This window comes from Rhineura floridana, chromosome 1 (assembly GCF_030035675.1).
Source record: "Rhineura floridana isolate rRhiFlo1 chromosome 1, rRhiFlo1.hap2, whole genome shotgun sequence".
In the NCBI taxonomy this organism is placed as follows: Eukaryota; Metazoa; Chordata; class Lepidosauria; order Squamata; family Rhineuridae; genus Rhineura; species Rhineura floridana.
The window spans coordinates 21,046,017-21,073,221 of NC_084480.1; the positions used below are offsets into that span (position 1 = coordinate 21,046,017).

General features: G+C 42.1%; 1 protein-coding gene across 3 annotated transcripts in view; it reads left to right on the top strand.

Annotated features, from left to right (window-relative positions):
• WDR7 (WD repeat domain 7) overlaps positions 1-13,714 on the top strand; it is a 323,076-nt gene extending 309,362 nt beyond the window's left edge. For all 3 annotated transcript variants that reach the window (XM_061615103.1, XM_061615091.1, XM_061615098.1), the window contains one exon: positions 8,468-13,714. In XM_061615103.1, the coding sequence (XP_061471087.1) occupies positions 8,468-8,671 (204 nt within the window). In that variant the 3' untranslated portion in view covers positions 8,672-13,714. The remainder of the gene's footprint in view (positions 1-8,467) is intronic.
• The last annotated feature ends 13,491 nt before the right edge of the window (positions 13,715-27,205 follow it).

Sequence of the window (27,205 nt, forward strand, 5' to 3'; positions counted from 1 at the left end):
CCAATTCAAGGTGCTTACATTAGTGTTTAAAACCCTAAACAACTTGGGTCCCAAATATTTGAAAGACTGCCTCCATCCCTACAAGACCCTCTTGGGGGTTGAGATCAGCCCTGGGACCTCTGGGTAACAAATTCTAATAATAGTAATAGGGCTGCCGTACTCAGAAGTCTGGGGAATGGTGGCCTGGGAGAGGGCATTCTCTGTGGCAGCCCTGAAGTTGTGGAACTCCCTCACCACCAAGGGACGTCTAGCAACTTCGCTGTATTTATTTATTTATTTAATTTAATTTATATACCGCCCTAAGCCCGAAGGCTCTCTGGGCGGTGTACAAAAAGATAAAAACAAGCAATGTATAAATACAATAAATACAATAAATCAAAAAACAAAACAAACAAATAAAAAAGAAACCAAACAACATCCAGGATACAAAATAATAATGAAAATGCTATTAAAACACACTTTAAAATGCCTGGGAGTATAAAAAGGTTTTCACCTGGCGCCGAAAAGATAGTAGCGTCGGCGCCAGGCGCACCTCATCGGGGAGGCTGTTCCACAGTTCGGGGGCCACCACAGAAAAGGCCCTGGTTCTAGTCACCACCCTCCGAGCTTCTCGATGGGATGGCACCCGGAGGAGGGCCTTAGATGTTGAGCGCAGTGTCCGGGTAGGTTCATATTGGGAGAGGCGTTCCACCAGGTATTGCGGTCCCATGCCGTGTAGGGCTTTATAGGTCAAAACCAGCACTTTGAATCTAGCCCGGAAACAAATAGGAAGCCAGTGCAGACAGGCCAGAACAGGTGTTATATGAGCGGACAGTACAGTTTCAGGTGAATGCTGAACGGGCCCGGCACCAGCGGACAGTGAGACGGCACCGGCCGAGGGCCCCTGGAGCCGAGAGGGTGGAGCTCCTGCTCCGTGATCCCCCGCCAGCATCAGGTTGTAGGCCGCTTAAATAACCTGAGTAACGACAGGCATGTGTGCTGACATGTGAGGTGGCACAACCAGGCATATTTAAGTACGTATGCACACATATACACACACAGGGGATAGGTGGGGGCTCATGGTGGGCTGGTGCCTGAGGGCCTGCCAGCCCTGATGCTGAAAACGCACCTGTATTTTAAGTGTTATAACCTGCCCTGGGACCATTGGATGAAGGGCAGGTAATAAATGTTAACAATAATAATAATTGGTATGGTGTGTACACAAGCAGGAGTGTGGTGGCAACACCCACTTTTTGGTCATGCCCATGTAGCAAAGGATGTGGGTTTCTTGGGCGGCAAGGCACCCTTCAGGCTGGAAAAGGTTAGCCACCACTGTTCTTAAGGGAAGGGCTGTGGCTCAGTGGAACAGCACATTGCTTTGCATGCAAAAGGTCCCCAGTTCAAAATTTGGCATCTCCAGGTAGGACTGGATCCTGTTGCCTGAGACCCTGGTGAGCCACTGCCAGTCAGTGGTCTGACTCAATATGAGGCCTCTTCAGCCTAGCAAGTGACTGCTGTGATGGGAAGGGCTGTGGCTCAGTGGCAGAGCATTTGCTTTGCATGCAGAAGGCCACTGGTTCCGTCTCCCCCATCTCCAGGAGGGCTGGAAGAGACTCCTGCCTGAAACCCTGGAGAGCTGCTGCCCATCAGTGCAGAGACTGAACTAGGTGGGCTCATGGCCTGACTCTGTGTAGGCAGCTTCCTTTGTTCCTAGACGAATGTAGTCTGAGCTTTCCCACTGTTGGCTGTGGTAAAATGGTGGTTTTAAAACTTGATATCTGGGGGATCCTGGTGTTCCTTGGAAGCCTATCAGGTGTTCCTCAAGGAGAACATTAGTAGTGGCAAACAAGACTCCTAAGACAGCTGGCCTTCTAAAACCAATCTCCTCTGTTACCTCCCCAGAACCTTCTGCAACACACACGGGTTCAGTAGCAGCCAAACAAGATGTTTCCTGGCAGACATGTTTGAAAAACTCTTTGTACTGACCTCTGTCATAAAACATTCACTGAGCCAGACCAGTGGTCCATCTTGCTCAATCCCAAGAATGAGTATCGGCGAAGCCCATTCCGCTCTTCCTTTGTGTCTCTGAACCTCGGCCCCTTTGAGAGTTTTTTCCTGATAACTCAAAACCTTTGGCACCTTCTGTACGGACAATATTCCATAACAGCTTGACAGCCAACAAACATATCTCTTTTTGTGTCCTTGCCACTTGGAATGGATAAAACAAACTCCCTTTTTAAAAAACTCTAGAGATGTAACAAAACTTACGGGAAAGGAGGCAATTCCATGGGAATGTATAGTTTCCAAGTTAACAATATTTATTTTGTTTCAAATACGTATATGTAGTGCCTTCAAGTCGGTTCCGACTTATGGTGATGCTATGAACAGGGTTTCCACAGTAAGCGGTATTCAGAGGGGGTTTACCGTTGCCTCCCTCTGAGGCTGAGAGGCAGTGACTGACCCAAGGTCACCCAGTCAGCTTCATGGCTGTGTGAGGATTTGAACCCTGGTCTCCCAGGTCGTAGTCCAACACTGTAACCACTACACCACACTGGCTCTCTTTTGTTTAACCATTCCTTAAATAACCAAACTAACTTGACCACGCTGTTTACAAAATTTAGCGGCCCAGTCTTTCAGTCCATCCTCCTGATCCAGAGCCACTGTATAAATTGCGGGTGCAAAGGTCGTGAGCTTCCCCATTCACTGCAGTGGATGAGGCAGACCCCGTGTCCGCTGAAGCTGTAGTATCATGATGAATAGGTTCGGCCCAGCAAGCAACCACTGTTGTGCAGTCTTCATCTGTTGCAGTGGGGCTTCTGCAGGACCCACAATATCACATTGCTATTTCTTTGTGTTTCCAATGCATCTGTAGTCACAAATGTGTATGTGAGCAGCTTCCTAAGAAAGAGGCAGTCTAACCTAGTGTTTGCTAATGGGTTGCCCCATGCTGTAGAATCCTAGAGTTGTAAGGGACCTTCAAAGTACTGTAGCCTAACCTCCTGCCAATGCAAGAAATCCACGACTGAAGCGCTGTCTCAGTGCTGGGGTTGCAGGTTCATGAAGGCCTTTAGGCTTTCTGCCAACTGCTTCTATGAGCTCGACCAGGAGTGGAGAAGGAGAAAGGATAGAGGCTGTTGAGCCCTAGAGTCCAGGCAGCTCTACAGCATAGCAAATGAGAGAAGGCAGTGGTTAAGGGGACATGCCTACCTCTTTAGGAAGGAAGTAGATGTCTTGAGGCACAGCTGTAGGTCTACCCTGCTGGGTAAGCTAATTTCCCAACAGTCTTTGGATTTTCTCTCGCCTGAGACATTAGGGAAACGCAATCTCCAAATTCTGAGCAAGGGCTATCCCAGTGGGCTCAGCTGCCATTTTATGTGCCCAAAGGTTTTTGCCGTGTTCCCCCTTATGAGCAGGCAAGGGCTACAAGTGCCCTGGTGACAAATATACAACAGCAATGGTTTAGTGAGTTGCACCATGTAATTGCTAGTGTAATGAGGGCAATGTTCAATGGGAAAATATCCACAATTTTCCAAGATACTAAGAACTCCAGTCATAGAGGAATTTTGCCGCTTAGCAGAACAAAGTGACTGTTGAGAGCTTTAAAAATATTGCAAATGTTGAATGAGTCTTGTTGAGTTTTCCCTAGTACCTTCCCCACAAGTAAGCATGGGCACAGCCTATCAGGAAGTTCTGCTGCACAAACCCTCTTGAAATGAATGGGAGTTGTACAGTCAAGGAGGTCCCATTCATTTCAGTGGGGTTCGTGAATGACATCTTCCTGGTAGATACTTGGTGCCTTTCGTTTAGAATTACAGCCTATGCATGCAGAGATCTCTGTGAAAAAGAGCTGGAGAAAGCTGACAGCAGAATTATTGCTTCCTTGGCTTCAGTATTCCTGTAACTATCAGCTAATAGCATATATTTTTAATCTACCATGACTTTCTGCATGCAACTGTACGTGTCATTAAGAGTATTGAATTATTATCCATCATCATACAGTGTGTGATTTCTGAAGGAGTGAATAAGAACTGTAAAAATGCTCTTCCATCACTTGCATATATTTAGTTGAGTTACATGTGAAGATCTAGAAAGCAATCAGACGTATTGATTGAGATGTTTTACATGATCATCTAAGATTGCCAGGGGTGGCACGTGCTTTGACATAAAACTGCTGTTTTAATTTTTTTTCTTGTTTCTTTTTTTTTAAGACAGCTTTAACATAAAGAGTTAAAGTGAGCCAACACGTTGCATTTTAAAATGTGACCTCGTCCACTAGTGATCCCCCCCAGTGGTCTATTCAGCACTACTATTAATGCAGGAAAATCAGTAACATTAGTCATCTTAAAAGGGTTATTACTCAAGATGATTTAAATTGTGAAAATGTCAGTGGGGCTTGCATGCCCCCTGCTACAGATGCCATGATTTACACACTCTGACACCATTCTGCTGCTGAGAAGGACCAGGAAAAAAGTAATGGCTTCTATGTTGCACTGATCAGAATTCAGAACATGATATTGGCAATAGCACATCTTAAAAATGTCCTAGGATGTGCCAAGGTTTTCATATGTCAAAGTCTTGAGCACACAGCTGAGGCTATCATCTCACCTGTTCTATGCAGATTCAATGTTTCTAATGTGTTTAGCGGATTACAGGAGTGTTTGTGCCAGTATAGGGCTTTTGTTTTATTTCCTTGTTTTAAAAGCACATTACAAGTGTAACAAAGTGATACAAACTGGCCAGTTATCTAGTGAATTGGAAGCTCCAATATTTAAAGGTTTGTTCCCTTGGTATTTTACCCACAGAATGGATAGAGATATAGAAAGCTGCTGCCTGCTATTACTTTCTTCCAACCCCCATCAAAATATGTACTGTCCAAATGAGACAATTTCTGTGGCCAGATGCAATTTCAAATGAACACATAGCAAATGGATATAGAAGACTATTTGAACTCATTTCAAAGATTAATGTCTTAATTGCACTTTTTTTTAAAAAAAAACAATTTTAAATTAGATTTGAATCAGCAATTCTCTCTGAAAAGGTTTACTTTTTCCAGCAAAATACTGTTGTCCCAGTTCATTGATTCACCGTTAGGCATGGAGGTTCTGGTAAGCATACGTAGCTTTTCTGCTCACTTCCTCTTTGTGTCAATGGAGGGGAGTAGCTTTGCACATGCAAAAGGATGCATGCAGGGAAACCTGTTGAGACATGAATTATAATCTATGCGCTAAAGAGCAGTAATAATAGTAGCTAATATTTATATGATTCACTAATAGGAAAAAACCTTGCAATTTAAGAACTTACATATAGCCAACAGATATTTCTGTCAAAGTTTAAAAAGCAGAGAAAGGAGGCAGCAATAGTGAATACACCAGGGGAGCAGGAGATCTGACCTCCTCTCTGAGATGTTGTACTACCCTACACATTTGTAAAAATGAAAACAAAATTTGGGTTGGTCTTTCATGGTCCAATCCACTTCCTGTGCAGCTTAGAAAAATTTGGTGATGTGCCTCTGAGCATGGGAAGTGTAGTTTGTGAAAGGTGCTAAGAGTTATCTAGAGATGTCCTATTCCTTTCACAGAGAATCACCAGAATTCTCTGGGAAGAGGGGCTGACTGTTAAACCACTCTGGCCACTGGAGCTCTGTCAAGGGAATAGCAACTTCCTAATAGCTTTCAGCACCCTCCACAAACTACACTTCCCAGGATTCTTTGGGGAAAGTCATGACTGTTCGAAGTGGAATAAATGTCTGGGGGAGGTGTCTCCCTGATTAGCCTGCACCATCATAGACTCCGATGTTAATTTTGTTAAATTAATTAAAATCAGCCATGCATTTTTTAACTTTTAAATTTCAGAAGATAAAGATCAGAGTATGGGGCAAGGTCAGTAATAGGATTACAGGTACTCTGTGAATATGGCTGATTTTTAATTAATTTCAACAAATTATGAGGCCACTGACAGAAAAAAGTCCAACAGAGGTCTGGATTTTTTTACTCAGGTTTCAGACTTTAAAGTCTGGATTCTCTGTTTTATGTATCACCATGAAAACTTAGAGTGTTGTTAAGCAAGTGTTTCTGAGTTCAAGACTATTAAGTTTTTTAAGATTTTGTTTTGAAATTTGATTATGGAAAGCTGCAAAATGGCATGGAGGGGGTTCCATTTAACATGGCAGAATGTGAAAAAGCCATGCTGGCTATAGTATAATACATAATACATTTGGACTGCTGGAAGTATTTCACATACATTTTCGCAGCAGTATGTTCAAGGTGAGCCAGTACTTATTAACCCCATACTTCAGAGGGAGGGGTGGGCGGGGATAAGACTGAGAGTCAGAGTATATTAGCTTTCCTAAAGACACCTAATGAGCTGCTGGCTAAAGAGAGACTGGGATTGGGAACCTCCTGGTTCACTCTTAGCCACACTGTTTCCCTAGACTAAAGAGGGGGATTTTCTTCTGAAATTCCTTGATCCATTCCATTATCCAACGTATGTTTGCGATATGATCTCTGGTGCCTCTTCCCTGTCTAAATCCAGCCTGGACGTCTGGCATTTCTCACTCCATATATGGTTGTAGAATCTTGAGCATTACTTTACTTGCATGGGATATTAAGGCAATAGTTCGGTAATTACTGCATTCTCTGGGATCCCCTTTCTTTGGAAGTGGGATATATATTGAACACTCCAGTCTGTGGGCCACTGTTTAGTTTTCCATATTTCTTGACAAATTTTTGTCAAAATGTGGACAGATTCAGTCTCAGTAGCTTGTAGCAACTCTATTGGTATGCCGTCTATTCCTGGTGATTTGTTTCTTCCAAGAATTTTAAGAGCAGCTTTCACCTCACATTCTAAAATTTCTGGTTCTTCATCATATGGTTCCTCCGTGAATGAATCTGTCATCCTGTCATCTCTTTTATAGAGTTCTTCAGTGTATTGCTTCCATCTTCCTTTTATTTAATCTCTGTCAGTCAGTGTGTTCCCCTGTTGATTATTCAACATCCCTACTCGTGGTTTAAATTTCCCTTTCATTTCTCTAATCTTTTGGAATAGGGCTCTTATTCTTCCCATTTTGTTGTCCTTTTCTATTTCTATACAATAACTATTGTAATAGTTTTCTTTGTCCCTACGTACTAGTCATTGTATAGTTGCATTTAGGGTTCTGACCGTGTTTCTATCTCCTTTTGCTTTTGCTTTCCTTCTCTCTTTAACCATTTTAAGAGTTTCTTCAGTCATCCATTGAGGTCTTTCTTTTTAACAAGAGGTATTGTCTTTTTGCATTCTTCCCTGTAATGTCCCTGACTTCATTCCATAGTTCTTCTGGTTCTCTGTCAACTAAGTTGAAAGCCTCAAACCTGTTCCTTATTTGATCTTTATATTCTTCTGGGATGTTATTTAAATTGTATTTTGGCATTATGAGTGCTTTGTTGTTCTTCTTTAGCTTTACTCTGATTTTCGATACGATCAGTTCATGATCTGTACAGCAGTCTGCTCCTGGTCTTGTTTTTGCAGAAAGTATGGAACTTCTCCATCTTCTGTTTCCAATTATATAATCAATTTGATTCCTATATTGACCATCTGGTGATGTCCACGTGTACAGTTAACTTTTTGGTTGCTCAAAAAATGTGTTGGCCAGAAACAAATCATTGGCTTCACAGAATTCAATAAGTTTTTCTCCTGCTTCATTTCTGTCAGCTAAGCTCCATTTCCCCACAATTCCTAGTTCTTCTCTGTTCCCTGCTTTTGCATTCCAGTCCCCCATGATTATCATCATATCTTGTTTTGGTGTGTGATCAATTTCCTCCTGTACTTCTGCGTAAAATCTCTCCAATTCTTCTTCTTCTGCGTTTGATGTTGGAGCATAGACTTGGATGATGGTTATGTTAATAGGTTTCCCGTTTAATCTCATTGATATCACTCGCTCAGACTTTGCATTGTAGCTCCTGATTGCTTTTGCTACATCACTTCTCACTATTAAAGCAACCCTGTTTCTTCTTGATTTCTCATTTCCTTCATAAAATATTTTGTAGTTGCCTGATTGAAAATGTCCCATTCCAGTCCATTTTAATTCACTCATGCCAAGTATTGTAATGTTGATACGCTCCATTTCTTGCTTGACAATTTCTAACTTTCCCTGGTTCATGCTTCTCACATTCCATGTTCCTATTGTGTGCGTCGTACAACTCCGGACTCTCCTTTCGCATCTGTGCGCATCAGTCTCTGAGCTTCCTTTCGGCTTTGACCCAGCTGTGTCATTAGTCACAGAGCTACTCGTACTTGTCCTTTGTTCTTCCCCAGTAGCTCGGTGAGTGCCTTCTGACCTGGGGCTCTCATCTTCCAGCACTATCTCGTGTTGCATTTTGGATACTCTGTTCATAGGGTTTTCATGGTAAGAGGTATTCAGAGGTGGTTTACCATTGCCTTCCTCTTCATAAATACATTCTTGAATTTCAGTGTTGATTGACTGTTCCTCTTTTCTTTTTTTTCCTGATTGCAGATGAACACCTCTCTTTTGGGAAGTATTGGGATGCTTAATTCTGCACCGCAGCTTCATTGTATTAAAACGTACCAGGTACCCCCTGTCCAGCCAGCATCGCCAGGCTCCCACAACGCTCTCAAACTGGCCAGGCTCATCTGGACTTCCAACCGCAATGTTATTCTTATGGCACATGATGGCAAAGAGCATCGATTTGTGGTGTAGAGTCAGGTGTTTTGTTTTGTCTCTTGCTCCAAATACAATTTTGTTTTGAAAACCCCTGTAAATCTATCTCCCTCTTTGTGGTTTTAATACTGGAGGGTCCGTACCAGTGTCCGCAAAAAATACCTGGCAGGATTGGCCAGGCTGCATTTATTCTGCTTGCTTCTCTACAGCAGAGCCCTACTTTAAGTCCACTGTTGACTGAGAGGGATCCACATCAACTCAGCAGCCTATAGCAGCTATGCCAGCATGTAGGGGTTCTCCCTTATTGGTAAGGAAAATAAGAACCTTGAGAATGCAGCTGTGTTGTGGGGCATGACTGCCTCAGTAAGACAATCTGGAAGATCTGATTTTATTGTCTGTAAAAAAAAAAAAAATTAAATCACAGCATTTAAACCAGGCTAAATCTAATCACTTTGAGAATGGCTGAAATAATTCATCGAGTTCAGATTAAAACATTTGTTCCTTTAAAGCGTTTAGAATCCTGATGTTTACTGTAAGTATATATGTTTACATGGCTATTCCAGTGGCTGTTGGAGGATCACTGGTTTAGGATTTTTTAGACTATGCTCCTAGCCTAACATGGGAGATGAGAGAGAGAGGTGAGCTTACAGCATGCACATGCAGGTCTCCACATACATTCTCATGGCATTTCTTGACTTACAGAAAAGAATCAGATAGCCCCCGTGTGCATAGGAACTCCCATGTGCCCACTAGAGCTGCTGGTTCACAGCATTAAAGGTTTATTGTACCTGTCAGGCTCAGGATTTCATGATAAAATATATGGGAAAGAGGATTTTCTACTTCCTTCAAGCCTGCATGCTTCCTCATATACATTCTTGATTGATTTGGAAATTATGGCATCCTTTAATGAGTGAAGAGACAACTTTATGTTTCATATGTCAGGGAAGAGAGAATAATATTGCCTGTGGTGTTAATTTTAAAAAATAATAAAATTTGCAAGGTTAGGAGAGAAATGGGATTACTATTACCCTTTCCTTTGATGTTGATATGTGTATTTGTGTCCACAAGAGTTCTCTCTCCCAGATTTCTCTTGCACTGGACCAGACAAAAATATGGAAGTCACTCTTCACACACACACACACACATACACTTTACACCAGTGAATGTTGTGACATAAGCTTAATCACGGTAACAACACGTTTTCAAATTTTTGATTTCATTGAAGGACAGAGATTTTAAGAGGTGGAAACGTTTAATGAAACACATCACTGGTAATTATTGCTGGAAGCATTTTTTAAAAGGTTAACCTATGGTCTAGTTTCAGTATTTGAGCATTTTCCTTAATGAAAAAAAAACCCAGTTGCAATGGGAACAGTTGGCGTTCGCAGATTGCCCTTATTTATTATTGTGTGAAATGCACTTAGGTTTTGTTCATAGGACAACAGGGAAAACAATCTAGAAAATATTTTATTTAAATGCTGGTGCATATACATACATGAATACACGTATGTGTGTTTCTAGCTTGATTTCTCTTTGCCTTAAATCTGGGACATATGCAGAGAAAATGTTCTTAATATCTGCTAACACAGTCAACAAAAATTGAGCCTGTCAAATTCAAAAACAGATTTGGAATGAAAACATAAAGCAGAATGATGGCTTCTGAGTTGAAAACCTATTGAGTATGTCCTTTTAAGCATTGCTTCAGTGCAGTCCCCATAGAAATGAACGAGAATTGCACAAGAGTAATGCAATATCCTGGCTCTCGTCTCATTTGTTTCAACAGGGCCTTCATTGGAGCAGTTCCTGGTGGTTTGCATACATTGATGTTTGTTGTTGTTAAACATCTAGGTGGTCTGTTTAATACACTGTACATGTACGTAAAATTAAAGAGGCCACAATCAACATATCTATCTACTTGAGATTTTAAAAGCAGAGCAAAAAATTAAAGATCATTAGGAACGTTTATCTCATTGTGCTGTACATTTACATCATTTTTTAACTATGGCAAAGGATAAATAATATATGTTTAGTGATGGTAAAATTCATGTACACTGTATTTATGAAAAGCAGTTCTGTGATTTGGAAAAGGCAAGAAAGAATACGTACACTTTTTTCCTATTGAATCAGACTGTTATAATGGCATAAATGAAAATGAACAGATACTTCTCAGTACATTTTCCCATAGACATCAGGGTCATTCTTACTTCTCTTACATTTTTTTTGTTCATCCTTTTCTTTCCTTATGGTGCCCATTATTCAAGCTCTGCAAAGCTTCACATGGAGCACGGCACAATCGGGAAGCTGCCTCATCTCTTCATTGTTGGCTAATGTTCTTTGAACATAGTAGGACTTGGTGCAAAGACTGCTCCGCCATCACTGAAGAAAATTGAGGTCCACCACTGTAAGCCCACCATGGACAGAGCCTTACAATAAACACAGGGCTGCCTCCATAAATGGCATCCCTGCATTGAGTTATTTTCCTTCCCCCCTTCAAAATATGTCGTAAAATGTATCCATCTCATGATGTCATGCTAGCAGCAGCCAGTGATGTGGGGCAAGGGCAGGGACATACAATAATGTGACATCAGGATGCAGATAAGATTAACAACACATTGCAAGGAGAGAGCTAAGAACCCAAAAAGTGGCTTGCTGTTTTCACATGCCAGCAGCCTCTGTGTGTGTGTTGCAAAATGGGGCTTCACTCTGGGTGTCTACCAGACCTGCTACATGTGTGGAATGCATGCCAATCTACAAAGTGATGCAACATAATTTATGTTCATTTCATTGGGAAATGTGCAGAGGTCCCACTTATTTATTAGAGGATGTGCAGCAAATGTGCTCAGCAATTGGCACCCATGACTGCCCCATTTATTTTAAAAAAATGTTTAAAATGTTTCTTAAATTCCAGTAGCTTTAAATGCAATCATGGAAAAACAAGCTACCAGCTTTTGTCACCAAGAAGTAGTTCAGTGTGGTGAAAGATCTAAAAATATTGTAAATGCTATGTTATCTTAAAAAAATTATGTCTTTGCAGATATCAAGTTCGTGATGCATTATGTCTTATCTTAAAAAACTGGGGACTTTTAAACCAATAGGAAAGCTAGCCTGAAAACAGGAGTAATTTAAACAGGAGAATCAATATTTTTGTGCTAGCAACTACAACAATCTGCTAGGCTCTGCATGGGACCCCACACAACCCCCTTACTGAAATGAATGGAGGCTGTGCTGCATTTAGTGGATATTTGCCCTAGAAGTCTTAACTTCCTTAACATCCTCACATGCAAATCAAGCACTTGAGAGACTTTCTCAACCCTCACTGCAAACTTCATCACAGCTTAGATATTTCAGCACTGCAGTAAAATTTGTATTGTCATTCCAGTGTAAGCTTTTAGTGTTTTATTGATTTGTTTAGTACTGTATTTGGATTTGTCCTTGTAAATGTAGAGACGTACGTGGCTTCATTGGCAGTTTACAAGCAAAATATGACATGATGAGACACCTGTATGAAAATGTTGTCATGACTAAAGTCGCAGTGTATGGTAACTGATACAAATGTCTGCCTCAAGAAATGGCATGACGATTCTGCTTATTGGGTGCTGCATGTACCAAGTGGCCATGTATAGATAATGTCTGTGAAATAAATAGTAAATTGAAGAATGCTTTCCCTGTATTACAATCATCACTTTGATTGCCACGTTCAACTACACCATGCAGTTGCACTAGGACAGACTGGGTGCAACAATAAACTTACAGCTGCCAATGAAATCTAGTTTCTCTTTCTCACACACACATACACACACCATAACATCTAGAGGTTAGCTATAATGTAGTAGTAATGTTATGATGTTCTGTGTTTCCTCAACCCTCTGTACCCATCATCAGCCAAGGACGCAAGGTTAGGAAAATGCAAAATACTATGATGACGTGAACTAAGTTTTGCTAGATGTTATGGAAGGGAAGCAGGAGAACTAATCATGTGGCAACCATTCTTGGCAGCAGATGTGTGATTACAAAAATTTGTAGTTTGGCCCTTAATACAGTCCTTTGGGGTCTGTTTGGAACATTTCATTTTGTCGGGGGGAGGCTCATTTTCAAAAAGACCCAGTTTATCCATAAAGCAAGGCAATCAGTGGGGGAAATGCTAGAGTTTGTTTTTATTTTAGGGATGATGTGATTCCATCCTGAAAGGGGGGAAATTTATTCAATTAGTTTCCTCTAGTACAGGAAAATAGTATGTCTTTTTGTTGTCTTATCCTCTCTAAAAGAAAAAGAACCAAATAATTTGCTGAAATGTTTAGACAAGGACAGCTTCCCATTGGGAATGGAGGAGATTATGTTGTGTTTCCTCCATCCAGCAATTTTGGACTTAGATCTACATAATTTTGGTATCACTAGACTAAATATTCTTCAGAGAGGATCATACTGTTTAGTGGTTGATCTTTTCTTTGAGAGTTTCATGTGAAGAGGCAGAAGACTATAGACTGAGGTGGTCATTATGTAACAGAGGGGAAGGGGGAGCATCAGATAATCACAAAGCCTTCATAATTGCAACACTTAAGCACCTCTTGATTCTCAAGGTGTGTTCCTGTGTTAAAATAATTGATGGCTTAAATATTTTTCCTGTAGGTAGAATGTGCTCAGTAACTGTTCTGTTGCTGATCACATAAACTGATCAAACGCGGAAAGGGCATGACATTAATAGGAAGGTAAAGCCAGGCAGCGCTGGATGAACTTTCACCTTTCACCTCTTCAGCTGACAGACAGAGCTGAGTGTTGAAAAAATCAATACTTAGGAGCCAGGAGGGAAATATTTCCAACCTCTAACTAGAGAATGTATTTTGACAAGGCCAAGATAATCCAAGCTGCACAGGAGAAAGAGAAAAGAAGACTCATTTTTAAAGCTTGACACTTCAAGGTGTTTTTGTACAATGGTTTAGAGAAAGCACCGATAACATACAAATACCAAAGGTCAGAAAAAAGAAAGCAGAGAAGAATTTCAGAAATTACATGCATTGTCTCCTTTCTGTTTGCTTTACCAAATAACAAGATTGTAGCCAAGCTCTGATTACGAAATATATGTACTGGGACATTAAAGAATTACATGATTCCATGAATACTACCAATTTGTCCTGTTTGGGTAGAAAAGTGGGGAGTGGGGGATTAAAGGCATGTGTGTTCTGCCTGAAGCAATTTCATTGTGCAGCACATCTGCCTCTTGCCTGCTCTCTATTGTATTCTAGTACTGTCTTGTAGAAATTGCTTATAACATCTAGTGGGTTGTTGAACATTCTTTTTGTGAAGTGCGAGTGACTAATACATATGTAGTGGGAATTGACAAAGCCCGCCTTGGATCTGCTTCACACATGCATGTATGTTAAAGACTGCAACAGCTGAAAGTGTGAGCAGACCCCCACTGACAAATGCTGTGTTGGACGTGTAAGTGTACTCGGACGTTGGACGTGGAAATGTACTCGTATCTATTGCTTGCACATTAAGTCATCACTTTATGTTGCAATCATCCAGCAATGAATATTCATGTGTAAGGCAAGCCTCAAATTAACTATCTCTGCTTCTGTGGCCATAGATTGGCATTTTTGACACTGAACACAATTTGCAAGTCAATAAGTAGGCTGGTTATAACAGGTATGGGGAACCTTTGTCGCTTTAGATGTTGCTGAACTACACCTGCCATCAGCCTCAGCAAGCATGGCCAATGGCCAGGGATGATGGGAATTGTAGTTCAGCCACAGCCAAAGGGCCACAGGTTCCCCACCCCTGGCTTATAACTATTCAGTCATATGATGGATTCTCAAGTGTACAAGTTGTGCACAGAGAATACACGTGATGTCTTGGCTGTACTATTTTTTTTCATGTCTCCTTCCGCTACCTTCTGCTGCTCCTAGTCTAAATTGCTTGGCTTGACACTGGGCCTGTGCATGTGCTCTTTGCAGAGTCTACTCGCACTCACTCCCAACTGCCACGCTTCCTTGTGATACTATGCATGCGCAGACAGTATCATTATGAAATATGGCTATGGCAGGGGAAGTGGTTGGCCGTAAGAGATTATGATGACAGAAAGAGAGGGGGCAGAGGAAGGGGCCATAGCTCAGTGGCAGAGCATGTTTGCCTCCAGAAGGTCTATGGGTTTTAGGTGGCATTCTTCTCTGCCTGGCTTTCTCAAAATATTGCTAACTACTGACATCAAACACAGCCTACCATTCCTGGGAAGCTACGCACAGCAGAATATCTCAGCAGAGCATTGATTCCTGATTGTACATGTGAAATGATGGCATTTGCTACCAACACAGGTGGACGCTAACCCTTTATGTATTAAAGATGGGGGCTCTGAGCCAATTTGTGCTCTAACACACAAACACATTTCCTCTGCAAGCACATTTCCTATACACTGCAGTAGAGGAGGCAGTTCACAACCTTTTTGCATACTTTGAGCTGACCCCACTATTGACAGGAAGCAGGATGCTCTCGTAGGAGGATAAGCTTCACATGGGCATACCTGAGCAGCTTAGTCCTATGCATGTCTACTCAGAAGTAATTCCCACTGAATTCAATGGGATGTCATCCAGAGTAAGTGTATATGGTATTGCAGCGTTGAAGTCTTGCCTTAAAGTTACAGCTTGGGGTTTCCAACTCCGGCCCAGTTCATGCACTAGATCACTTCCAAGAACACATGGAAGCTCTGCTAGGCTCCCAACCCAGGGGAGTTCATGTTGGGGCCATCAACATGGTGCCTCCATGTGGAGTGTACAGTCACCTGCGCAGCTCAAAATATTGATAGCTATTGCATCAATCACATCAGCCTTGTGTACATAACTGGTAGCACCAGTTCATGTTAGTGGCACCTCCAAGCAATCCTCACCAAATCCAGCAGTCTGCATACTCCTGATGGTTATGAAATCAGCTTTCTGAACTGGGCCAGTGACGCTCTTAACATGCCATTCTGTCATGCTGATTGTGGTAGTCGCTACCATAATGGAGCAACCATTCCATTCCTTTTCAATGTGTTACCTTTTGCAAGGTAATCTAGGAAGCTGCCTTATCCTGAGTAAGACCATTGGTCTATTTTGCTCAGCAATGTTGACACCAGCTTTCTCCAACCGGGCACCTGCCAGATGTTTTGGATTACAGCTCTCATCAACCCCAGCTAACATGACTGACGGTGGCATTCCAAAGTTCCAGCTCAACTTGGAGATGCTAGACTAGAAATTTAACCCAGGGCCTTCCACATGCAAAGCATGTACTCTACCACTGAGAGCTATGGCCATTATCCCATTAAAGAGAAGGGACTTTTCTGCAATGGCTCCAAATCTCTAGACCACATTGCCACCTGTGCTATGGTAGACTTTGTGATTTTGGGTGTTTAGGAAAGCCCTAAGATAGTCTGTTGTTTTCAGCTGCTATTTCCTGAGAGAGAGAGAGTAAACACACATTGTGTATACATAAATAGATACACTGGGTGATCCTTTTTTACTACTGATGGCTTATATTGATGATTTTATGCCTATAATTGCATTGTATTGTGTTTTATAAGCCACCCTGAAGGGGATTTTTACCCTTAAAGACAACCTAAAATATTATAAATAAATAAAAGTGTATAATTATTGTCAAAAAGCCTTTAAAAGTACAAAAAGACAGGTCCCTGTCCCATGGGCCTTACAGTCATGAAATTCAACACAGAAGAGAATTCAATCAAAGAAGTGGGGGAATAGAAGCCAGGCAGAAGATATGCATTGTTTCATTGTCACTGTGCTGATACTTTATATTTTAATGTTTTGAACCACTTTGGAGACCTTTTTTAAATAAGCAAAATATTAAAGGCAAGCCCGGTGGTGCTGAGATCAAAATGTGGGGATATCACTCACAAAGGAGACATGTGAACATTTCCTTACTGCCATTTCCTGCCCTGCCCCTGCCGCCATCACCACCCATTTATCAGAGGTAGTAGCAGGGGATTTTCTGTAAGCACCCAGAGAAAAGGCTGAAATAACAGCCAAAGACAAGAGGTTGAGAATAGGAGTGACGCGTGCTTAGCAACGGGAGAGGCGTCTCTCCGGACTGTAGCACAGCCGTTGAATCTGAACTGGTGCAAATTGCTTAATGGCTATGGCCACCTACTGGCTAATTACTTCAATATCACAGATGATCCTTCAGTTGTAAGCTTTGCAACCTCCACTTGGAGAAAGATACATGCGATGAGAGGGGGCACTTGAGATCTATAGGGGAAATATTATTACAGGAAATTACAAGTGTCTGCTCTTTTGTTGTAGAAAACAAGCTTCTGTTCCTGCTTGAGCGTTACAGGGAATCTAACCATCAGCATAATGGTGTTCCCCGCATGGACGATGCAAGCCCCTTTTCCAAAACCACAGTACCTAATCCTTGTCTCAAGGCCTTGTGAATTATAAATTCATTGTTTATTTTTATGAAGGGTTATCTTCAAGGTATACCACTTGTAAGTGGAAGCAAATTCTGGTTCGAAATGCAGATGTCAGCTGTAAGCAAACCAGCACATATTGAACAAATATTTTTCCAAGCCTCTGTTGCTGCTGCTGCTGCTGTTGTTTGTATTATGTATATTTCTTAGAAGCAGCACCCACTCATTTCCTGAGAAATTAGTTCAACATAACAAATTAATTCTGATCAATACAATGGGGAATTTTAAAAAATCCTCCTCTTACAGGGGCATCTATGAAGCCAAATCCCATACTTGCTTACTCATCAGGTATTTTCACTAAATTTAGTGGACAATTGCTCCTGTTACTAGTGTAGTCACAAATTCAGAAATGCAGGATCCCTTCATGATAGACACAGCCATGCCATGCCCTCCATTTTTGCTGCTGAGCTGAGGCTGACATCCTTGTTAATGCCTTCTCCCACAAGAACCGACGTCCCTAGGAGCCAATAAGCATGAAAGAGAAGTGTGTTAGCTACTGGAAAGAGTCTTCTCAGTGGCTGACTCACCTTTCACTCTGATTGGCTCCAATCAGCAGGAAAGGACAAGGAAGAATGTTAGAAGACACTTTTCAGTGGCTAACTCCCCTATTGTGCTGATTGGCTTGTAGGATACTGGAGATGTAGGGGCCCTTGTTGGGACCCTGCTGCCAAAAAAGTAAGGGGTCTAAGACTCCCTGAGACCTTGGACGGCTACACCCCTGTAGGTTGTGAACAAAACCTTTACAAGGTATAAACAAGCTCCTCTAAAGGCTGTGACACTAGAGGGAGCTGTGGGTGGGGTTTCCAGCAACCAGAGAGAGCAGTATGTGTTCTTTAGAAATATGCACATACTGTGTTTGTTCTTTGGAATTATACACACTCTTTCTGTGCTGAAAAATTGGAGTTCTTTTTGTTTTAACTTCTAAAGAAAGTGCAGGGTTTTTGGTTGCTGTTTTTTAAGTGCCCTTTAAAAATGAAATTAGCAAATGCACTGATCTCAGGCGCTTGGTAACCAGCATCCCTAGCTTCCTGCACTTCAGTTTAAGCCCAGGAGAAGACTTCATGAGGTCACTCCATCCATGGGGTTGTTACAGTCCATCAGGGCTTAGGGCAGTGGCACCTTGCTTCCTTTAAGAGAATACTGCCCTCCTTTCTCCGTCTTCCCTCCTCACCCTGGTTGTAGATAACACAGCCAACTACATTCCATCAGTTTCCTGACTTATGTTGACCCTATGAGTTGGGTTTTCATGGAAGGGGTATTCAGAGGTGGTTTACCATTGCCTTCCTCTGAGGCTGAGAGGCAGTGATTGACCCAGGGTCAGCCAGTGAGCTTCATGGCTATGTGGGGATTCAAACCCTGGTCTCCCAGTTCATAGTCCAACACTTTAACCACTACACCACACTGAGATTAAAAACAGGAATTTTGTTTAAGTGTAAAATGTGAATTGGGTTTATTAAAATTACAATACCCCAATGAGGAAGACCAGAACAGTTGAATGGTTGTTTCTTATACATGGATATGTGTTGTATGAAGGAAATGGTGGTTTGCCTCAGAGGGCCACCAACAATTGTGTATTATTTATTATTATTTATTTATTTGATTTATATCCTGCCCTTTCTCCCAATAGGAGCCCAGGGCAGCAAACAAAAGCACTAAAAACACTTTAAAACATCATAAAAACAGACTTCAAAATATATTAAAACGCAACAACCATTCAAAATATATTAAAACAAAGCATCTTTTTGTTTTAACGTCCACTTCTCGGAGCGCCAGCTGTCTCAGGGAAGCTTACAAGTGATGATGGCATTCCCCTGTTGCTTGCTCCCAGCATTTGGAAATCAGCTAGAGTCATTGTTGAAGTAGCAGTCGGTGGTGGCTGGACTAAAATCCACTCTGAGTAGCATGGTGTTGCTCACCCATCATCTCGGTCATCATGGAGAAAGGATCTCTCCTCCAGGTCTTTCCCTCAAGATCCATTCCTTTGGACTTCTCCTGTGCCCATCCTTCTCACCCACATTTATTTATTTATGTATTGGCTACTGTAAATTGTAAATTGTATTGTTTTATTGATGTATTTTGAAATATTTTGATGTATTGATGTATTTTATTGATGTATCAATGTATTTTTATATTTGTGTTTTTTTGTAAGCCGCCTTGAGGGCCTTTTGGCCGAAAGGCGGGGTAGAAATAAACAACAACAACAATAATAATCTTTAAAACAATTTTTAAAAAAGCTTTAAAAACATTAAAAAGAAGGGTTAAAAATATATTAAAAAGCAATTCCAACACAGATGCCAACTGGGATAAGGTCTCTACTTAAAAGCCTTGTGGAAAGAGGAAGGTCTTCAGTAGGCACCGAAAAGATAAGAGTTATATATGTTGCGGTATATTTCCTGTATATTTATATTGGAGTGCCTTGTTCCATTTTTTTTAAATTTTACGCTCATAAAATATGGATTAAGTGTTTGTAATATTGGAATTTTGCATTTCTTAACAAGCTGGGATTCATGTATGTATGTTTGCTTGTTCATAATAGACTATTCCCCTTCCACTGGGAATTGCCATCCTTGGTAGGAGGGGCGGGGAATGACCAGATGATTTATCTCAGCATCTGCATATCAATCTACACCTCCCACAGTTCATTGCAAGAAGGCATGGAGAACTGGTGCAAATCTAATTTATTTGCAGTGTAGACCTGTTGAAACTGGACAATTCAAATATATTAGGACCAAATTAGCTGTAGCATATCAAATGCAAGGGAACGAAAAATTGGAACAGTGTCGTAGAAGATGAAGGCTTTCACCCAGGGACGGGGAAACTGACCCTCCAGATGTTGCTGCAACTCCCATCCTCTTTCATCATTGGCCATGCAGGCTGGGACTGATGGGTCCAACAGCATCCAGGGGGCCCACAGGTTTCCCATCTTTTAACCCTCTGCCCTCACAGCAGTTCCAAATGAAATTGCTCCCCCCCCCTTTCCTGGTATCATCTATTTGTTTTTTAAAAAATCAGCTGTGCAAAGGCAAACCACAGGAAAAAGGTTCTGGCCCTAAGATACTTGGGTCTGACCAGTATGTTTGTGTGTGCAAATGTGCATAGGTGCACAAAGAGTTAAGTCATAAGAAACATACATAGCAACAAAAATGAAAATTGAGCAAAATCAAATTGAAAAGGGCAGAGGGTGTAAAACAGTTTCTCCGAAGAGATATTACAATAAATTTCACTGGAGTTTCACTTCAGAGGTTCCTAAAGCCCGTCTAAATAGCAAGCACAACTGACATTTACACTGCAACTATGTACAAAAGTTAAGGTAATTTTAGTTTGTAAACTTAGGGTTGTATTCAACTAAGTCATTTCTACAATGGAAGCCAAGTGCAAGAATTTCCATTAACGCAACAGGACTTCCCCCCTCCCTCAATGCCACCCCTCTGCCCTCCCCAAATCTCCTCTGGGGGGGTCAAGAGAACCCCTAGTACAGCGCACAGGGAGGAGTGAGGAAATTATTCTGTTGGGCATGCGGCAATGCTTGTGCTGATGGCACAATCTCCTTAGCTCTACACTGAATGCAACCCTAAACCTCTCAGCAGCAATTGGTCGTACCCCCACCTTGTAGACACAAATTTAAAACAGAGTGGCATCATCCTTGGCTTAGAAGGTGATGTCAAATGTCTTTACTTCTCTGTGTGCTTATTTCTTTTGCTGTAAGGTAAGCAATTTAGCTGGAAGATGCATTGGGATGTCTTACTGCTCTGTCCAATGCTGAATTCCAGGGTTTTCTCTTTGTAAAATTGTCCCGTTCTTCTGGCTTCTAGCAAAGGGGAAGGGAATTTGACAAACAGTCAGAGCCTTCAAGGATAACGAATTAAACAGGAGGGCAACATTCATCCAAGGAAAAGGCATTTGAAGAGTCAGCTTCATAGGACGCCTTCCCTGATGTCAGGGAATTAAAAATTAATCTGCTATGAAAAATTAAAAGGTGAAACTTTCCTCTGGAGTGGTTCAACAGCTTGGTTCTCCCTCCCCAGCAGTTGATCGTATATTAATGATGAAGAAGACTGAAGGCAAGAACTGATCATTCTAAATGAAAATACAGATTTGTTTAAAAATCTGAATTGATTCTTCTTAATGTCAAATGAGAATTGATATAATTGGAGGCGGGAGGGTTTATTTTACTTTGGAAGGCTGATGTCGATATTTTAAAAGCTTAATGTAAGAATGTGGCTATGAGCATCAACTAGAGTGTCCCTTTACCACTGATTTACTAAATGGCCGCTGTTCATTTTGCCCATTTTCTTCCATGTGCAATATAGGGATAATAGTTTCTTACTTTACAAGGTTGTTGCAAGGATCTCTAAGATGTGGAATCCTTTGTGCTCTCTGATAGCACCATAAAAAACCTTAAACAATTTATTGAATTAGGCCATTCTGTCTTCAGATGCCTTCAGAACTCCTTATGTAGCACTCCTAGCTAGTTTCCTATCCATATGAACACATACAACTGACATATTCCAGTTTGCACTATTGACCTATATAGTCCAGTCCATTCTGCCTAGAGATGCGAAGGCCCAGAAAAATCTGGGGAAATGGAGGTGTCTGTTTTTCTGTTTGCTTTTTCCCCTGAAAAATAAAAAAGACATGTTCGAGGGGGAAAATGGGGTTTTTTGTCATTTCTCCCCCACCCCTTGGGCTTTCACTTCCCTAATTCTGACTACCAATTGCTCTCCAAGACCTCAAGAAGGTATCTCTGCCAAAAGTGATGTTCAAGACTCTTTTAATTCGGATTGAAACTGGGACCATACACATAAGGGACAGCAAACCTGACACCCCCCAGCTGTTGTGGGTGTACGACTCTCATCCTTCCTGACCAAGCTGGCTGGAGCAGATGAGACTTGGAGTCCAGCAACATCTGGAGAGCCACAGGGTCCTCCACATTGGATCCACAGGCAAAGCATGTGTGGTACCACTGAGCCTCATCCTCTTCCCTTCCAGTAATGACCAGGCTAAGGTCCATTTACTTTATTAAAACCAACAACATCATTTGCTCTAAGACAAAAGCAAAGTCCAGCTCTTACTGTTTTCACTGGTCAGTAATTAGCTTTTACTCCAGAAACTCAACCGGGGCCACATAACCAACTCCATGTTCTGCAGCATGTATGATGTAGAACAGCCAAAAGCTGGGGCCACAACAGGTTGCAGAGAATTGGCTGAAGAAGCCAAGCAGGCTTTCTCTTCTAGAATTAGATCATTCGATGAGCCTTCTTCCTGGATGTGTATGGGCGTAAAGTGTGCAAGGAGAGCAGGTACCTCCATTGGAGATGGGCTTTATGGTGCTGTAAAGGTCATTTCCATGCCTGACTATGCAGAACTACAGTGACATCTCTATCAGAACAAGATGGTACATTTGTTGCCAAGGGAGCTGAAGACAAGACCGAGCATGTTTGTCTGCAGTGTTAATTCTCCTTGCCCTAAACCTCTGTGTCTGTTTTAATCCATACAAAATCTCAAGGCGCTGCTGCTCAGTTAGGAATGTGGGACGTGATCTTGAAGGCGGTCTCTCAGTATGGATGGCAAATCAGTAAAATCTGAGTGATGACATGACATTAAAACAATATATCGATAATGTTGGTATCCTGGCCCCTCAGTGTCCTAGCTAATGCAGCAACCAGCTATCTTTAGAAATGCTTATACTCATAATTACAGAATGGCAAAACAAATTAGTCCAGGAAACGTGCACAAAAATACAGTAAGCCGATTCTGCAATGCAAGATCTAGGGTCACTACACTATAGAAATGGCTGCATTGACTTACTGGAAGACCTTAAGAGATAATCAGGTATGATCATCTAAATGTATTCCCTCCCCCCCCCCATGAAAAAGAAGCAGGGGTATAACTTAAATCTGCCCTTCTCAAACTGTGCAGGGACACACTAGTGAGTTGTGAGATCAGTTGGACTGACTCCCAGGTAAGTGTGTATAAGATTTCTGCCTTAATCATTCTCAGTCGAGAGAGGCAGCATAAGAACCTAGGAGGCTGCCCTGTTACCAGATCAGGCATTTGTCCAGTTGGCCTAGCATTAGACTGCTGACTGATAGGGACTATCTGGTGACTCAGGTGGAGATTTTTCCCATCACCAGCTACCGGATCCTTCCCTGAATGTGGGAAACAAGCAGAAATTAGTGACTCATAGAGGAATGCAGAGGGCAGGTAATTTTTAATTACATGTTCTAGCCTTCCCTTTATCTGGTGCTATCCAGATGGTTTTGGACAGCTCCCATCAGCCCCAGCCAGTGGTCATGGATGATGGCACTTGTAAGGCAACCAAAATATTTGAGAGGCTGGAGCATTTCCCCTATGAGGAAAGGTTGGTGGCTTTTTTGGTTAAGAGAAAATGTGAGTAAGAGGGAACACAATAGAGACATGCAAAATGATGCATGGTGTGGAGAAAGCGGATGGAGAGACGTTCTTCTTCCTGACTCATAAAAACAAATCTTGGGGGCATCCAATGATGCTGAATGGTGGGAGATTCAGGACAGTCAAATATTTACTTCTTTTCACAGTGCATTGTTAAACTATGGAATTCACTCCCACAAAAGGTAGTAATGGCCATTGAACCGGATGGCTTTAAAAGAGGATTCGACGAACTCATGGAGGACAAGGCTGTCAATGGCTACTAGCCATGATGGTTGTGTTCTGCCTCCACTTTTGGAGGGAGTTGGCCTCTGAATATCATTTCCTGGGAACAGCAGGAGGGCAGAGGGTTGTTGTGTTCATGTCATATATATGTTAACACACACACATATATATATGTAGTTTCTATTTAAAAACTGCAAGTGGGAATGTTTGACACAGACTTTGATATTTTCCTTATAAAAATGCTGCTTTAGACATAAAATAGTTTTCTTGCTATAATTTCTTCACCCCACCCCATAGCTGCATAATTTTCACTTGCTTTAATTCAACCATTCTGTCTTTTCCCACTTCATTCTCCAGTGTAGTTGCCAAGGTCAATGCAAATCACTTGCTGAACTTCTACCGGGAGCAGCTTAAGTCTTTCCCTGCATTTGTGTTCAGCAAATGAACCTACCTCAACAGGCTAGAGGAGTTCGATCCCGCTGGGACCCAGTACAGCCTCAGATATAATCTCCCTCTCCAAATCTACGCATGAATCTTTAAGCACTGAATCCCAAATCAATGAAATTAATGATCTCACCCACTGCTAATTTATACCTGTCTCTAAATGAAGACATAACTTTTATTTTGTCCAACTTGCTTTGCTCGCGCCTGACATTAATACAGAGGCTAAGAGGGATCAAAGGAGACCAGGAGGGAATTTTCTTCATTCCTGCGCTGTGCATGCTGAAATATTACATCTCTAATTAAACAATGGCACTTTAAAATCATTTCGGCATCCAGGGCTAAAACCGCGGCTGCTGTAATTACAAGGAAAGGGAGGAGACTACTGATAGATTTGAAGGGAGGAATGATGTGAATGATTCATTTCAGATGTAGTTTTCATTCAAGGGTCAAAGGTTCCCTGGCAACCCATGTGATCCCAGTGAGTGCCTAAATTACATTAACTTGGATTTCATTAGAATGCTGGCTTCTATAAATACCTCTTTATCATTCATGAATAATTGCTTTTATGGCAGTTCTAAAATGATGGAACAAGTGCTTAACATGCTCAGATTAGGCTCTAGATAGTGTGTGCGCGTGCATGTATGTGTGTTGAGATCAAAGATTTGCCTCTACTCAGAGGTAAACTGGCCCAGCCTGGAGGAGATGGGTCATTTTCTGGGCTGCATGGCTGTTAAAAAGAATTATGATGACACAACAAAATGCAGCTGCCTTTCCCTGGGATGTAGGAGTGGGAACCTCCAGCCTGTGGGCCAGTCTTGTCCAGCTGCGTCTGTCTATCAGCTGATGTCACTGTCTATTACCTGATCTGAGAGAGGGTGGGTTCAATCCTGCTAGGGTCTGCAGACTCCTGCAGCCAGCAGGATTGAACCCTCTGCTCATCAGATGACATCATTCCTGCTTAGTATGGGTGAGTGTGCCTGTTCCCTTGCTGGGAACAGGCCTACACACCCAAATTGCAATGTGGGCTGTTTGAAATCCCTTTTGCTAAAAGTCCCCCACTGCTCTTTAAACCTCAGAAAACTGAAGGTTTTAAAGAGCAGTGTGGGGCCCTCTGGTGCGCTTTGAAGTCCCAACTGTCAGGGCTTTACATTGCACATCCCGACTGGACAGAGCAATGTTCACCCCAGATTGTAGGGTGACCATATGGAAAGGGAAGCAGGGCTCCTACACGTCTACACAGAACTGTGCAAGAAAGAATCTTGGACAGTGCACCTCTTTTCACCTCTGCACGGCTGTGGCATAACAAGTTGTATCTGTATCTTTTAACCATAAAGGAGCCCTGTTACAGGAAGCAATTCTAAACCAGGAGCTGCCAGGGATTGAAACTGGCACTTTTTGCTTACAAAGCGTGTACTCTATGACTAAGCTACAGCCCTTCCTATTGCCCCACAGTGGCTGACCTTTCAAGCCCCTGCCTGTTCTTCATGTATTGCCAAAGCTTTATGAGGCAGCCATTAGGGCAAACCGCAACAGGATCGCTGTTTTGATCTTTTTCTCTTGTATCCCACTCTTTCTCAGGAGGTAGGCTGTGACACAGGCCACGGTAACACAAGCTCTCCTTTGGCCAATGAGATAATCGGGGAGGGGATGTAAAGCAGATTGGGCTGGATCCAGACTAAATTAGCTGCACTTAGTCCTGACTGATTTTTTCACATTGGGACATATGTGCAACTAACTAACTTGGTCTGGATCTATGGTAGTGCAGTTGACCCAAACAGCTTACACTCTCCGGCAAGTGGCCAATGTGGCAGCAGATGAGAGTTCAAGGTGATAGTCACCTTTGACCTTTCCTCAAGTCCTGCTCAACTGGTCATTCATCATAAAGCCACTTGCCAGCAACCCCAAACTATCTTTACAGCCAACAAATGTTATTAATTTCATTTCATTGATTTAAATCTGCATCTCTTCTGAAGTAAAAGCAACTATTTCCCCACTTGGCCTGGCAACCAAGAGGTCTTCTGTATCTTTAAAAGTTGTGCAGGGGGGAGGGAGAATTCCACCTTGTGGTTTTTCCCATTACAGGGTTGCAAGAACACCTGCACTTGGCTGACTTTCTCATCTCCTAAAGATACAGGATCAGTCTCAGGGACTGAACCTGGCAACCCTAAGATAGGGTGATCTTAAGGATAGGGCTGGATGGATGAGACATTATATGACCAAGTACACAGGTAGTGAGCTATCAGTAGACATTACAATACAGCTTTCCCATCACGGTGTTACAAGGAGGTAATGATCTTGGTCTCTGGCCAAGCTGGAGATGTTCCCCAGGAAACTTAATCTAACCACCAGCTTGCTCAAGGAAGCTTTTTTCTTCCTAGAGTTAATTGTGGAATCGAGATACATTGCTTGCATTAGATATGGCAAAGGTTCTGGGAACTAAGTGGCTTGCACTTATGCTGCCATCCATGCTGCTACTCTGGGAGGAGGTCTGGTTTAAACCACTATCACTTCCTCTGATGGGAGGGCAGCTTCTACCACTGTAACTTTCCCTGATTCCTTTGCAATCGCACCACACTTATTGACCAGAGCAAAACTGAAACAGACACACAATTCTGGGGCATTGGTAGGCTCCAGCTGAACTGAGCTTCTTGGTAATGAGAGAGGAGGGGGAGCCTCACCTCCATCCCTCACCTAGAGAGGAAGAGCCCAGCCCCTTTGTGCTGCTGGTGCCTTAAATACAAAGAGGTGTGCATGGGGGGTGGGGGAGATTGTGGCAAAGTATTCAAACGTGCAAGCTCTCAATCAGCTACATCTTCAGCTCCTGAAGTTGTAGAAGCTAGGACAAGCTTTCCCACTCCTTTCTAACACTCTGATCCTGATATTTTCATTTTTGCGATAATATGAACATGTGAATGACTTTCAGCTCATTTTAAATGTCTGCAAATGATTGATTTAGGTCCATGCCCAAGGAATATCTTCAAGGGGAAATCTGGGAAAGGATGCCATATCTGCTGTTTTGGTTTAAATGCAGTGCAGTGTCTGGT